Source organism: Xiphias gladius, chromosome 7 (genome assembly GCF_016859285.1).
Source record: "Xiphias gladius isolate SHS-SW01 ecotype Sanya breed wild chromosome 7, ASM1685928v1, whole genome shotgun sequence".
Taxonomy (NCBI): domain Eukaryota; kingdom Metazoa; phylum Chordata; class Actinopteri; order Istiophoriformes; family Xiphiidae; genus Xiphias; species Xiphias gladius.
This window is the reverse complement of record NC_053406.1, coordinates 24,433,009-24,448,183: the sequence shown is the minus strand read 5'-3', so window position 1 is coordinate 24,448,183 and position 15,175 is coordinate 24,433,009. Positions and strand designations below refer to the sequence as shown.

The 15,175-nt window shown below is 44.9% G+C and overlaps 1 protein-coding gene across 3 annotated transcripts in view; it reads right to left on the bottom strand.

Moving 5' to 3' along the window:
• Nucleotides 1–15,175, bottom strand: part of aplp2 (amyloid beta (A4) precursor-like protein 2) — a 51,641-nt gene that overhangs the window by 524 nt on the left and 35,942 nt on the right. Inside the window, exons 7-17 of one of the 3 annotated variants that reach the window (XM_040130935.1) lie at nucleotides 14,955–15,122; nucleotides 12,602–12,735; nucleotides 11,728–11,802; nucleotides 11,228–11,386; nucleotides 10,083–10,211; nucleotides 7,176–7,275; nucleotides 6,243–6,416; nucleotides 3,548–3,630; nucleotides 2,286–2,363; nucleotides 491–646; nucleotides 1–225 (exon numbers count right to left, since the gene is read on the bottom strand). The exon at nucleotides 1–225 is cut by the window's left edge and continues 524 nt beyond it. In XM_040130935.1, coding sequence (XP_039986869.1) covers nucleotides 124–225; nucleotides 491–646; nucleotides 2,286–2,363; nucleotides 3,548–3,630; nucleotides 6,243–6,416; nucleotides 7,176–7,275; nucleotides 10,083–10,211; nucleotides 11,228–11,386; nucleotides 11,728–11,802; nucleotides 12,602–12,735; nucleotides 14,955–15,122 — 1,358 coding nt within the window. In that variant the 3' untranslated portion in view covers nucleotides 1–123. The remainder of the gene's footprint in view (nucleotides 226–490; nucleotides 647–2,285; nucleotides 2,364–3,547; nucleotides 3,631–6,242; nucleotides 6,417–7,175; nucleotides 7,276–10,082; nucleotides 10,212–11,227; nucleotides 11,387–11,727; nucleotides 11,803–12,601; nucleotides 12,736–14,954; nucleotides 15,123–15,175) is intronic. The other 2 variants (XM_040130937.1, XM_040130938.1) reach the window with 2 other exon arrangements.

The window sequence follows — 15,175 nt, the reverse complement described above, 5'->3', positions numbered from 1 at the left end:
TAAATGGAGTTTGGATGTATGCAAATAATTGTAACAATAGCATCATGTGTTATTGGTCAGTAGTATGTTCCCCTTAGGCTGCCGTCCTCTGTCAGACTCCACTGCGCCCCCTTTAGGCTCTGGTTAGATCTGCATCTGCTCCAGGTATTTGTAGGTGGGGTTCTCGTAGCCGTGGTTCTGCATCTTGCTGAGGTGACGTTCCTCTGGCGTCAGCATGGGGTCAACCTGTGAGACAAGACACAAGGCACTCATCGCGGCTGACCTCGACGAGGGCGGAGCGCAATAATCTAATTTGCAGCGCGTGTACCCATGCTCCATTTACCTAAGACATGATAATTAAATGTAAATATGACGCTTGGAATAAGGTGGATAGCAGTTCATCAAGAAAACTGCTGTGTGTGTGTGTGTGTGTGTGTGTGTGTGTGCGTGCGCATGGTATACGCCCTCTGCCCAAATCTCCGCAATGTGCTGCAAATAGCAGGTGGCTCACCTCCACGATGCCGTGACTGATGGTGCCGTATTGCCTCTTCCTCAACAGCACCAGACTGATCACAATCACAGTTGCTATGGCCACCGCGATCACCAGCAAGCCAATCAGTGCGCTGTTCCCGAAGCTGAAATCCTCTCCCAGTGGGCGGTAGGACTCCTAGCGGGCAGGACAGGTGAGGGGAAGATGGGGGAGAGCAACAGTCAGGAGACAATACACGCAAACACCGGTGACCACTGAAGCAATAGAAAGAGACACAGTAAGGTAAAGAAAAACATAAGGCTGACTTGCTGTAGTAACAGCGAAACTGTGCGCACAAGTCAGGTACTTTTCCTACGCTGAATAGACATTCAAATTGCTGTCAATGTGCTGTTTTATGACAACTTCAAATAAAGCTTCTGTCCAGGCATCTAAAAATATACTGTACATGAACCAGTGAACCATTTTTAAAGGGAAATTCAACCTGGGTCTTATTCTCAAATTCTTAATTTCCTTTATGTCCAATGAGCATGGCAACATTAAAAAACTACATTTAACCTCTAACTTTTACAATTTGGAAACTTAACAGTCTTCTTGCGTTTGCCGCTGCTTTTCTAACGTGCACGCAGGCGAATTAAAGAGCGAGCCTCACGTTGGCGTAAACAACCCAGTGTCCGCACGTGACCGCGGCAGATGTCGAGTTGATCCGGAAGCGGATCCGCTATCCTGCGAACTTCGTTTGAGTAGCTACAAGGATTTCCAAGGCTCAACCGTCTGTGCCTGTCTACTTGCAAGCAGACTCAAACGGAAGCGTTTGCAATGATCTCTGTCTCGCGCTACTTCCCCTGATCAATATAGTCCTTGCTGGAACCTGTGTTCTGAAATCCCCACAGCAGAGGAGCTGAGTCAATTATCATCATGATCAATAAGCGTAATGAAAAGATTATAAAATTAGCACCCAGGTGGACACGTACAATATTTTCCCTATAAAAAATATAAGCCACTCATTTATTTAACAGGAAAATAATTAGAGTAATTGCTCATTTACGACAACTGAAATCTGATTCTTCTGTTCTGCAGATAAACTGTATTTTGATTTTAACTGCCAAACAGGGATAATGGAAAATATCACCTTTTTCCCTTCCGTGAAGTCGCTTTTAAACGGGGAACTTAAAATTAACTGGAGGGGATTTGACTCTTAATTCTCATGTTACAAAACCACAGTGAAGCAGGGACAACATCCCTTTTGGCACAGGATCTGTAAGAAATGGTTGAATTGTGAATAGTGCGTACACATGCATGAAATGTGTCTTTGTGGAAGATTGTGTTATATCTCGGCCAATTCGGTTTATGCACACAACCACAGTCACCTACGCTCATCCTCACAATGTAATCTGGGACATATGACGAATCATATGTAGACAGCCAGCGGGGAAATTTTTTTTTTTTTTTTTTTTTTTTTTACTGCTCAGTCTCACACATAAACTGGGAACAATCAGTTTGTGTGGATTCGCATTCTTCATATGAGCTGAGATTTTCAACGTGTACATTCAGATACATTCACATAACAAACATGCGCCCATGCAGAAATAACCAAAACATATTAGCCTGAACAAAAAAAACTTTAAAAACCAAGAGAGGGGATTGGGGGTATGTTGCAACGCTGAGTTTTTTTTTCTTAACAAATTTTATTTCGCAGTTCTCAGCTGCAGAACTGCTTCTTTGCACAGTCCCACACTCCCTCCTTCTTTCATCTTTTCCCCACTTCTGATAGCTGCAGTTCCCCGGAGAGCCCTGTGGAGGTCGCCGCTATACTCACCAGCTCATCATCATGCATAACGCTGACTCTCTCTGCACTGTAAACCACTTCTTTAACATCCAGAGACTCATCAATCATCTGTCAACACAGACAGGGGAGCCCAGGTTACACTCACCACAACGTGCGTGTGAGATTGTGTGTGTGTGTGTGTGTGTGTGTGTGTGTGTGTGTGTGTGTCTGTGTCTGTGTGTGTCTGTGTGAGTGTGACAGATAGATGGTTAGATGGATAGATAGATAGATAGAGAGAGAGAGAGAGAGGCAGGTGGAGAACGAGAGGATGTGAATGTGCAGCGAAGTAAACTGTAAGGATTATCTGTGTTTGGGTGATGATACAGTTGGAGCTGTCCCGTACAAACTGGAAAGGGGGGGGGGGTTTGCAAGCATCAACAACAGACTCTCTTCTAGGCACACAGTTAACATGTCTTTCTAAACAGACTGTCAGCCACTCATTACTGAGAGCTCTGATCTGGAGAAGAAGAAGCGCCGTGAGTGGAAGTGGGTGTGTTCGGGAGGCAGAAACGAAACCTGCTGTTTGTAGAGACAGAGCAGTCCAGAGTCTGTTTCCCACATGAAATAATAATTACGGCAGACATTTAAGGTGTCACCACAATTTGTTATTTTAAGCCCCAGATTGCTCCGTCTTAGAAAACTAGCATTCCCAAAAAAAAACGAAAAACATGCATGCGTTCATAAAAACTTGCATAACTCATATTCGCACACACAATTAGCACAGCTTTGCGGTTTGGTGTTGGATTAGCATGCGAAACACAGCACACATTCCGCGGCCAAGCATCGTTTGGAGATCTGTGAGGAGGAATGGCGTGTCTGGCAAAGAAAAGGAGCATGCGATGACCGCCGAACAAAGTGCGGGGTTGATCCGAATGAAGGTCGTTCGGCAGGGGCCAAAGAGAGACACGCAAATAGCCCAGTGAGAGATAGCTGTAACTATGACGACATAGTTCGTGGAATAGTCTGACTCATTAAAAGCTGAACTTAAGAGAGCTATGTGAAAGCGCTGCTGCGTGTACTCGTTTATTTCAATCGTCGGCACCATTGTCTCGGCCCGAGGTTGTGAAATTAAACTGTCGGGACAGCTGTCTGTCACAGAATACAGGATTTAACGCAGGCAATACAATTTCGTATGTTTACACAATTTCTCCTGTGTCTTTGCTTTAACAATGCTGCTCTCAGTTCACGTGTCGAGCAAGTTTGAGAGTTAAAAATGCCTTGAGACACAGACAGAGGGACAACGAAGCTCTTACCACTTTGTCGCTGATCTTGGGATTGCTGTTGATGATCCTCTCCTCGGCGCCTATCAGACCGTCTAAACCTGACATGGCGGAACCTGCGGGAGGCGAAGGACCACAGTGAGTAACGGCAGAGGAGCGCACACCGACAAACAAACGGGGATGGTGGTACTGATGGTGGACAGCTGCACATAGATATCCAGCTCTTCTCCTGACAACTGGCGCCTCAGTCTCCTCAGTGCTCCGGTGACAACAAAGCCCTTTCTTCCATTCAGCACAGTGTGAGCAGTGTGAAGCCGTCATGACGCTGACCCTGCATCTTCCACAAAGGCCCTCTCAAAGTGGTGCTTTGCACGTAGCTGGGATGTCTCTGTAAACATCCGCTTGCGCATATTGACTCATTCAATGAAACCCCCTTTTAAACAATTATGAGTCGTCCTGACATTTTGCATCAGCCTCTTATCTCCAGGTTTAAGGTGCAGCTCCTCATCTACAAATACAGTCATAGTCCCTTGAGATTTTAACATCATTTTTTTCCAAATCGTTTTTTTTTTTAAAAACCCTGAGGGGTTTGAAGTAAGCGGCTAAACCAAAAACTGGGCCAGAGAGTCAAATATGCATGTTAGACTGATGGTTTTGAAACAGGCATAGGCTCTATTAATACACGCGCACCAGATACGCCATGAATAAATGAAGAACTGAGAGGAGAAAGAGCGAGCGAGGCACTGAGGGCAGGGTCCCGAACAATGTACAGCAGAGTCTGGTGTCGGCTTATTGTCTGCCGCTGCTGCTGCTAGTGAGCCGGTGCCAAACGCTTAAGATTAGTACAATTGCCTTTGGATTAAGCGAGGAACAATGATGTGTGTTTACAAGGCTCACTCAGCAGAAGTGACGTTAGGAACTCTGGCAGGTTATCAAATGGTACTGCACTGTACACACACTGTTGCAGCCAGCCACGACGGGAGTGACCTCTGTGGGAGCCATTTGACCTCTCCTCCGCACGGGGTTTGAAAAAGTGCTGAAACAAGCAGTCCATTAATCGACTGCTCGGTCGCCAGAAAAATGTTTTGAAAATTCATCATTCAAGGCAGTTATCAAGCAAACGTGTCAAACAATGTGTCAAACATTTGCTGGCTCAGACTGTTGAAAATGTGAGAGTTTCGTGCTGATTTTCTCTCCTTTTTTTTAAATATTTAAATAAAAAGAAAATAATGGACTGATTAATCCATCGTGAAAATAATCATTAGCTGCAGCACTACCGTAGGTTTGAATGGCAAAATGCAAAATCAACAGCAAATACAGAGGGACAAAGTTCAACGGAAAATAAATAAATAAAGAAAGAAATAATCAACAACTGGTGGAAGGTGTCTGTCTCTATTCACCCAGTAAGAGCACGAGGTTAAGCCCAGATCAGACAAAACAGATGACGTAACCACATCCCTGTCTCAGGTCTTGTAGGCCAGGATGGGCCAATTTAAATTGAGCTGTGGGTCAGCAGGCGGGAACACTGAGCCTCAGACGGGGCCAATAAATCACACAGGTCCAAGAGGAGGGCGACTGATGAGTCGGGGAATAATTAAGCAGGGCGCTTTGTCAAATGTGCAGAGGACGGGATGGCAGCGAGCACACGACCTAAGGGTCTCTCAGAGAAGGGAGCTGGCTGTGACCTGCAGGATCTCTACCAGACCTAGAAGCCACTGTATTTGCTATTCGGCATGAGGTGATAATCCTAGTATGGTGAGAAGCATAAGAGCAACTGAGACCCAACCACGCTGTTCACGTGAGTCATAAAAAAAAAAGCAGAAAATGAACCACCAGATGGCTTCTGATTAAAACACAAATGGGGGGAGAGAGAGGATCCCAAATTGCACCAAAGGGAAAGGAAAAGGAGAGCAGTGGAACAAAACAGTAGATGGGAATGGCTTGGGAGATGAGGGGAGGGCGGAGGCAGAAAAACAAGATGCAACAGAGGCACCAACCTTTCTTGAAGGCACGTGGGGAGTCTGATAGATCGCCTTGGCATTAGAAATGAGCAACAGAAAAAAAGAAGAACAGAAAAGGGGAAGGAAAGAAGAGAGAAAACTTAGGTGAGAAGAGAAAGGCAGGATTATCAAGCTGCGTTAATTGATTAGGAAAAGAGTCCAGCAGGGAAGAGTCTGAAAATAAATTTGAGAGATAACCAAACCGAAAAAAGGGAGCCATTTCAAAATTGGCTGGCTCTATCGAAGCCCTCTGGGGTGTTGGCGTGTGTATGAAATGTTCCTTGGGGATTTACTTGTAATTTTTCTTCCATCTCGCTGGAAACATTCCATCCATCACTTTTTTCTTTCCTTGAGAATCCAATCTTTTGCTTGACAAAGAAGGGAACCATAAATGCCCCCCCCCCCCCCCCCCAGCTTTGGCTCCAACTCAACACAAAGAAGCCTGAGGCTTTGCGCATTTATCTGAACTTTGCTAGTGCCGTGTTGAAGGCTAGGCCACAGGGAGCTGTGCAGGCACAGATAAGTCCAAACCAGTGGCTCCACAGCACATTTTCATTGGCATAAAACCCATTGTAAACCTATTCTCCCTCGGTGTGCGACAGTGCTGGCGTGCCTCGTCGCCCATGTCCTTCAGAAAGACTTTTTGTGTATGGCCTATTGTTCTCCAGTCAGCCATAGTGTTGTACTGGATGCTGCTTGTGACTGTGTCTGAGGCCGGAGATGCTCACCCTCGGGCTCTGAGCGGGACCCCAAGGATGTGACCTGGAAGGGCCGGTAGGGTTTGCCCTCAGACACGGGGACTTCCACGCTCTCCTCTGACGACACGGTGAGATCTGGCTGTGATTCAGAGATGGACGACAGGAACTGGTCCATGTCAGCCTTCTGCTCCTGGAGTAGCTCATCTGTGGAAAAGACAATTGACAGACTATGAGACAGCCTGGCACACGCCAGCACCAGTCAACCTGGGACACGGCAGCAATGAGCAAAATGAGAGTTTCACCAGTTATTGTTAACATTCTCGCTCCAACAGTCAGAGAGCTGCTGCTGCTGCAAGAGACGCCCGTTCCCGTTTCTGCTAACTACCAATTAGTATTTTTCTGAGAGCTATTTTCCATGTAAATCTGCACATCTCCCAACAGGATGCTGCATGGTGAAAGCTGTGACCCAGTTCTGTCACTGCATCCGCTCCACTTTCATCTGCGCTGCAACACCATGCTGTGCGTCCTTTAATGAACCAAAGGAAACAAAAGGAAATAATAAAACGTGCCGTTCACTGGAGATGAATACGTCCCAAACACAGTTCAGTGCTGGTGAGCAGAGACCCTTAAAAACAGGGAGTAGTGGCTGTATTAAATTCCCCACCACAAATTCAGACTGAGAAAGGTACAACATTTTTTATCTCTGTCTCTGATAATAGGTCTACTGGTCTCCTATTATATTTGTGTTTCCCTTTGCACAAAGAGGAGACTTTTTTTTTTTTTTCAGTGTGCACCAGATATGAGAAAAAAATATCACCGCAGGCCAGAGGAAATGTGATGTATTGGCTTCATCCGTCTGGCACGTGTGAATTCCATCACTGTTTTCATTTCCACTTCATTCTTATTAAGGCACACTGTCCCTCCTCCAAGCTGCCCGGGGGCCTTTGACCGAGCGCGACTCACCAATTTCATCCTGGATCTCCTCGGCCACATACGGTACTTTGTAGAGCAGAGATAGACTCTGGTTCATCCTCTCCTCGATCACACGCAGGTGGGTCATCACCTGTCGTTGGGAGCAAACACACACACACACACAGGGCCTCATGTAACCAACCATCCTGCCGTATTTTTATGGGGACGTCAAAGTGGAACCGCTCCCGTGTGTGGAGATGATGTTTTTTATTCCCCAATCCTGGATAATTCGTCAACGAAGACAAAACAATGAAGTTTTTGATATTACAATGTTACCATCTAGGACTGTAGCTTACAGTTATTGTCATTTTAGAGCAACCTTTTAAAATCTATAAGTCTATAAATCTATAAAATACAAAAAAATAAGGACGAATGCCCATAGTAAGTTCCCTGTGTGTTGTCCTCCAATTGCTTACTTTGTCTGAACAACATTTAAAAACACAATGGGATTTGATTTATAATGATATAAGGTAAAGAAAAGCTGGAAAGCCTTACGCTGGAGAAGCAGGAATCTTTTTGATAAATTCTCGTCATTGGTCGAAATTGTTACTGAATAATTTTCTGGCATATGACAAATCCATTAGTTGAATAATCATTTCCACACAAGTCCAGTGAAAACAAATGACAGAGTGAGTTCCCAACTATTAGTGTAAAATGTTCATCCCGACAGTTTTTATCTAAAAGCTCACATTAATGAACCAGAATATATACTCCTATCCCAGAAAATCCCCATGTAACTCGCCCGTGTGTTTATCGTCATTGGCGAGGTGACAAGTTTTGTCACCTAACGGCGTCTCAGGGAGGCTGTGTTACACGGGACAAACGTGGCGGTGCAGTCAGATAACACGTATGAGAAGATTAAGATTCATCCTCAGAAATAAAGGGTTTAGCAGGAGGAGAGGATTCAGGGCCACCGCAAAGAGGACGACAAAAGAGGAAACAACACCGATAAAGGAGACAGCAGATGATGAAGATGTAGCTTGGTAACCGTTGCCTCGACGCCACATGTGCAAAAAAGCTATAACAAAAATCTTTTTTTTTTTGGTTAATCAGTACAACCAACAAACAGACTTTAAATTTTAGTCAAATTTAATGAACGACTATTCACTACAAATTCGAGAACAGACAGCAAACTGTTCTCTCCCCAGAATATGAGTGTACCGAGGGAAAAGAGTCGTTCGTGTTCACAAATTTACACAGAACTGTCAAAGACATAGCAGAAAGTGTTCCTGGTAGAGAGCATATTTTTCTTAAGATGAACTCAGACTCGCTCACAGCCAGCCAACTTGCAAACATAAAACAAGTTGCTGCATGCAATATTCACATCAACCTAGAAGCTCTGAACTGACTTGACAGGATCTACTGCCTGTCAGTCCCAATGATCACCCCTATATCACAGTCTGGGTTAAAAAAAAAAAAAAAAGCAACCAAAAAAAACAAACTTTTGATCAAACAGATAGAAAACTTTGTGCATTCTAAAAATTCTCCTGCCACTTTCATGGTTTCTACCCACAATATGATATTTAGAGAGGAGAAATATTTCCACATTTCTGCTGCCAGATTGGTTGGCAGAATATGAAAACCTACCAGCCACTGAAAAAAAAGCCGACCAGCTCTTGGCAGGTAACTGGTGTTTATTTCCCACTACGACGATCGTCTGTTTTAATCTTCCAACATTTGGCTGCAGTGCACCGGAGCCAGCAACAGATGGCAATAACGCGCCTTTCTCGTTAAAGGCAGGCTGCAGCCCCCGTGGCACCTTCCTGTGCATGTCTGACAAACAATCCTCATCGTAAAGATTACACGTCCCGGTGTTGGAGTGCATCAGACAGCCTCGACTAGGCTAGACAGGTTTTGGGGTTTTTTTTTTTAAATAAAAACATATAACCTTGATCCCAGAAAGTCACACAACACGGTTATATAAAACACAGCAAGCTTGGTGTTTACCGAGGATTGTTCTTGTAATGCACTTCTGAGTCACATGTCAGATCCTCAAACAACAAGCTGCAAAAACCGGAAATAAGAGATTTGAAGCTGCTGCTGAAATTGGCTAAGTGAAGAAATAGACAGTGACCAGCCTTGACATATAAATACTGTGAGAGCGCAACGATACAGATTGGCTTCTCATGACTGAGCACAGAGGCCCAACACTTCCAAGATCCCACGATTTATCTAAATAGCAACCCCCCGGTCTTTCCCCCCCCTCCTCCCTATGTTGTTTCATCCATCCGCCGTGTTAACTGTAATGGTGGAGAATCACTATAAATGGTGTCGAAGGGCGCTGAAACGCACAGGCGAGTACATCTAACAGAGCTGCTTCCAGCCAAATCCCTGCGCAGCGGCTCAGAGTCCGGCATTACACAAGACCTGCGCAACGTTAATCTTCGGCTGAGGCTTAAGTGAATGAAACACCCGCCCTCCCTCCGTCAGAGCCTACTCACTCCTCCTGGGCCTCAACTCAGAGAAACGCACGCTCTTTCTACCTCCTACACGCTTAGGAACGGGAGAGAGAGGCTGAGGCATCATTATCCCTCCCCCTGTCGGAGCAGAAACCGGAGGAGTGTGAGATCTTGGGGTTAGTCCGCATGAGGTCAAAACTGGCCGAGGAAGGAGCTACCAATTAACCAAACTGAACTATACAGACCTGAAGGACTACACAGTTGATAAATGATTAACTGTATGAATCAGAGATGAGTTATTCTAACAAAAATGCCAAATATTTGCTGGTTCCATTTCCCCTTCTCAAATGTGTGGGTCTGATGCGTTTCGCTGTTTCACATCCCTGTAAAATGCATACTTTGGAGTTTTTTGACTGTTGATTGGCTAAAACAAGCAACCCTGAAGACGTCCCCCTTGGGCCCTGGGCACTTGCGATCCTCAGGGATAGAGAAGACTGACCTGTGACTTCATCTGAGCAGCCTTCTCAGGATCCACCGCCAGGACGTGCTGGTAGTGGCGGATGGTGTGCTGGCGGTCCTTGTTCTCAGCACGGATGTATCGTCTCAGGGCTTGCAGGATGCGGTGGGGCTGAGGGGGATGTACAGCAGGAAGAGGAGGGGTGGTTAGCAGCGTCGGATGGCTAAACGCAGCCTCATAACCATTTTTTGTGCTGTTTTACATCTCTTCTAATTTTACAGTTATCGATCAAATGATTTCAAGTGACGTTTACTGTTCTCATCCCCTTTAAATGTTGCTGTTCAAAAGATTCATATTTCACCATGTTCTGGTTAATTTTAGATAATAAACCTCAAAATGGCGAAACAACGAGGGTCAAACCCTCTTAGCTGGGAGCCCCTCATTAGACATGAACACACTTTGTGCCACATGAAAATCCCCTCTCTTTCCCTCTTCATCTGGATACGACCGAACAGAAGGAAGACGAGAACGTCGCGGTCAAATGCGGGGTGCAAAGTTATGACATGACATAAAATCTTCCGCAGCACCTACTGAAATAGCGTCACACCGCAGACGATGCGGCTATCCATTTTGGAGGTGTAACAGCAGCAGGATAAGAAGCTGCTGCGCTCAAGTCGGGCATTGGAAATGAGTGCAAAATAAAAAATATCTCATTCGATCCTTTTTCGGGTAGTGAGACCAACACTGGTGGTGACAGAGAAGACCAGCACCTGGCAACAGAGTATCAGACTGTGTGCTGGCAACAGGATCAAAAGACTATTAGATAAAAGGAATTAAGAAAAAAAAACACGACACAGGGATTATAGCTGAAGGTTCAAATGTGATTGACTTTGTGCTCATGGAGGGTTTTGGTATGTGTGTTTTTCTGGCTGTACTAATCCATTCTCCTCATGATGAATTGAAAGTTGGCAGAGGGTCTTTTGACAGGATATAAGATTAGCCACAGGCTAAGTAGTGTGCGTGTGAGGCCAAGCGCGGTCTGACAGACGTGTGTGTGTGTGTGTGTGTGTGTGTGTGTGTGTGTGTGTGGGTGTGTGTGTGTTTGCACATCGACTGAGGGGAGGAAAAAGTAAAGGACAGATGGAGAGGATAAAAGATGCACTAAGAGGCCGGTGTGAGGTGTTTACCCTGGGGGGGTCGGCCTGCAGGGCAGCCAGGTAGTTCTCCAGGGCCAGACGGCACCGGTCATTCAGCATGGCCTCCACCCGGGCGAGGTGAGTCTCCACCAGCTGCTGCTTCTCACTGGCTGCCTCCTCCTCTAGGGACTCCACCATGGCTTGGAAGTGCTATAAGCAAAATCCCAAGTATATATAAATATGTGTATGAACCATAAACAGCATGAAACAACAGAGCTCATTCAGTTTCTATTTAAAAAAAATAGAAAAGCTCTCGATTTCACTCATGTCGCCTCTCAGGCTCGTCAAGGGAGCTAAGGACTCATTTAGAACAGCTGCCCATTCAGAATGTGCCCTAATTTAGCCTTAGAGTGGTACAGACAGAGCAGCCAGGGAAAAGAGATCTTTAAAGGCACAGGGAGTCAGGGACCCAGTGTCTGTGAGCAGTCACACCATCCCCCAAACAAAGGGACAAAAGGGGGGACGCCCAGGGGGAAGGATCAGCGTCTTACCTGGAACAGCGTCTGCCTCTCAGCCTTGGGCAGGTTCTTAGCCTGGCGATCAGCCTCTTCCCATTCCTTTCTCAGCTGGAGGGAGTGAGACACGGACAGGGACTGTTATTAAAGCAAGAGGTCCACAGGTTTGACCCCAGACACAGCTCAGGTGTGCGGGGAGAAAAAAATAAAAATAAAAAAGTCTTGTTGAACTACAGTGAAGTCTCTACTGCCTGTGTTCGCTAAAAATTAGTAAAAAAAAACAAAAAACAAAAAACAAAACAAAACAAAGCCACAGTCACTGTACAATGGTAAGAGACCCTTAAAGTATGACCTTGCTCCTGGACATATTACTGCATTAAAAGTTTCTAATTTTGAGAATTTAGTGAACCAACTGACTTGCACATATTTCTGGCCCCGAATTCTCTCGGGTCACAGCTACTCTCAGCTGCAGCCAAACAAGCTGAAGAGACTTTTTATCCTTAGTTCAACTACACATTTTCTTATTTGGGCTCTTAAAAATATACATGCCGGTCGAACGTTTCAACATTCTTCCAATTCTACTGCGAAAACAAAGGCAAAATAGGTCACAAACAGCATCACAGTTCCTTCTTAGTGAGGAAAATCAGTAGAGGAACGCAGCTTTCACCTCACGAGCGCCCTCTGTGAAAAGAGACAATGTCGTATTCCTTTTGAAAATGTAAAGTTTGTCACCAGGCATAATTGAGAGTGCTGCTTTGTGTTGTAGGATCAAAAGCACATCATTTAGCATCTTCTTCAGATAGCCAGACGGATAATGTGTAATGGTCATATTGTAGGAGGAGCACTAAAGGTCTCACTTATTGGCTCTTTAATTAGGGAAGCGGTGTCCTGATTCGACCTGGTAACTCACCCTCTCCATGCGATTGCGGTGCCTGATCTCCAGCTGCTCCTTGGCCCTCTGGAAGCGGCTGTGCTCCTTGTCATCGGCCGGGGTCTCGAAGTAGATGTCCACGTCATCGGTGGGCTGAGGAGTCGGGGGCGAGGCTGCAAATTCAGAAACAAACGGTGAGCGGACGGGGCTGCAAAGCGACAACCGGTGCAGACGAGACATGCACAGAAACAGACAGGCAGACCGGCTGATCCAGCCAGACACAGGTAGGCAGAGAGACTAAGAGAGACAGACAACTGGGCACGGAGAGAGAGAGGGAGGGCAGAAAGTGGAATGCCGATTGGAGTTGGACAAAAATCCTCACAGAGGCACCCCTCTCATTGGCGTTCCTCCATCCTCGGTAACGCTGATAAATTTAAGGGAATCTGACAGTCTTTCCTTTTGAATTCCTTTCATCTTCCCATCGGCTTTCTGTTGACAGGTCGCGTGTCAAACATTAATAGAAATATCTCCGTGTGTGACGGCTGGGTCATCCGGGGCGAGGCCAGAGGGCTCTGTTCTGGGTTCCTTGCTATACAGTCACGCAGGACTCACTCCCCGCATCGCTGCGACTCACCAAAACAATAATGCTCCAGGCTCGCGAACAGAAAAAGACCTCGTCGTTTCACCCCACCGTCAAAAACACTGCGCACGGATTAATGGATTAAGACATATTTCCTACTCCGAACTTTACGGCATCAGACTCTGAAGTCATTTTATTTTTTGAAATGCAAAAGAAAAATCCAATTGGTTTTGGCCATGAACTGCGTTGAACTAACAAAAAAAACCAAAAAACAAACAGAAGGTGCCCGATATATCTGGTGGACATGTGCTAGTGGGGTTCGCATAAAAGTAGTGGCAGTGCTCTGTGAGCAGACAGACAGGTGGACAGGTTGTTGACAGGCAGGCAGATAGAAGCACGAACAAATGGCAGGATTGGACAGTGACAGGCAAACAAAGGAGGCAGGAAACTCTACAAAGTGTGTTTGAAGTTAGCATGCATATTGATGAGCAAAAAAAAAAAAAAACTGCTGAAGTGAAACTGAAAGCCATATTTTTTGGATTCTTTTAACTTAAATTTGAATTTTACTTGTGTTTCAATATTAAAAAGCACCGGGAAAGTCTTGGGATACCTGTAGTGACCACTAATAATTTTCTTTAATAAAAGAAGTCAAATTTCTCAAATGTTCAATGTTGTCTACACACAGGCAACTGTACAAGAAAATGTGCCTAGAGAAAACACACGTCTAAAATTGGCAAAATTGTGAGTAAATAAGGAAATCTTGAGCAAACATTAAACATGAACTTTCCATATTTGACAGACAAATTTTAGTTGGTACCAAAAAAGTTGCCTGATAGTTCTGGAATGAACAAACTGTTCTCTCAAATATAGATATCTCTGTAGGCTCAGACTCTGTCCAAAATCTTATTTAAGTATTTTATTACAAATGAAACCTAATTTAATAAAAATTTTTCCGTCTATATGATCGTTATATGACTGTTAACATCGAAAATTTCAACAGTACCAATTTAGTAGCGCAATAATCGAAACTAATGAACCAGCCCATGCTGCAAATGAAAACGTTAAGCTCAAAGATCTATTATGCGATTACAAATATCCTGTTTATTACTAAAGAACCGGGTTCTAAGTCACATTTTATTCAGAGATTCAGCGCTCAAACTATCAACTGATTAATCTATTGACAGAAAATTACTCAGCAACAATTTCAGTATATTGTTTAGGGTATTCATCAAGCAAAGCTAGCAAACAAAATCTGCTTCCAGCTTCTTCAATGTAAAGCTTTTGTACTTTTCCTCGTTTTAAAACATTGTAAAAATAAATATCTTTGGATTGTGAACGGTTACCTTGAAAAAATAACTAATTTGAACATGTCATCTTTGGCTCTAGGAAATTGTGATGAATATTTTTTCAGTATTTCCTGACATTTAGGTTTTGAGGTTTAGGCTAAACAATTCATTAAAAAAATAAATGACATGCTATAATACTGAAAATAATGGCTCATCAGCCAGTAATCGTAGCTGCAGCCCCTATACATATATTTCAGTGGAATAATAAAACAACAGAGAATGATTTTGATGAGTGAACGCAGTTGTTTTGATTGTTGTGATGGAGGTGACATGGTAACAACAGCTGTAGTATTGACGATGAGTGAGAGCTGAAGGCTGCAGAGCAGCTGTTCTGCTCACACGTCAATGACAGACTAAACCTATATTATCCCTCAATTTTTTTCAGCAGAGAGTCTGCAGCCAAGACACAGAAAGAGAAAGAGAGAGGGGGGCGTTTTAAAACCGGCCTCTGTCACATGAGACTTACTCAGGCGCTTGCACACGGCCATGCAGTACTCCTCTGAGTCGAAATTGTTGCGGTTGCCGGCACAGCCCCCGTATATGAAGCGCACACACTTCCCCTGGCTCATGTCGAAGTGCCAGCGGGGCATGGAGGCACGGCAGGGGCCGGTCTCAGCCTCCAGGGTGCACACCGCTGCCAGGGGACAGCTCGTTAGATCATCTGGCCACTAGGGGCAGCACTTAATT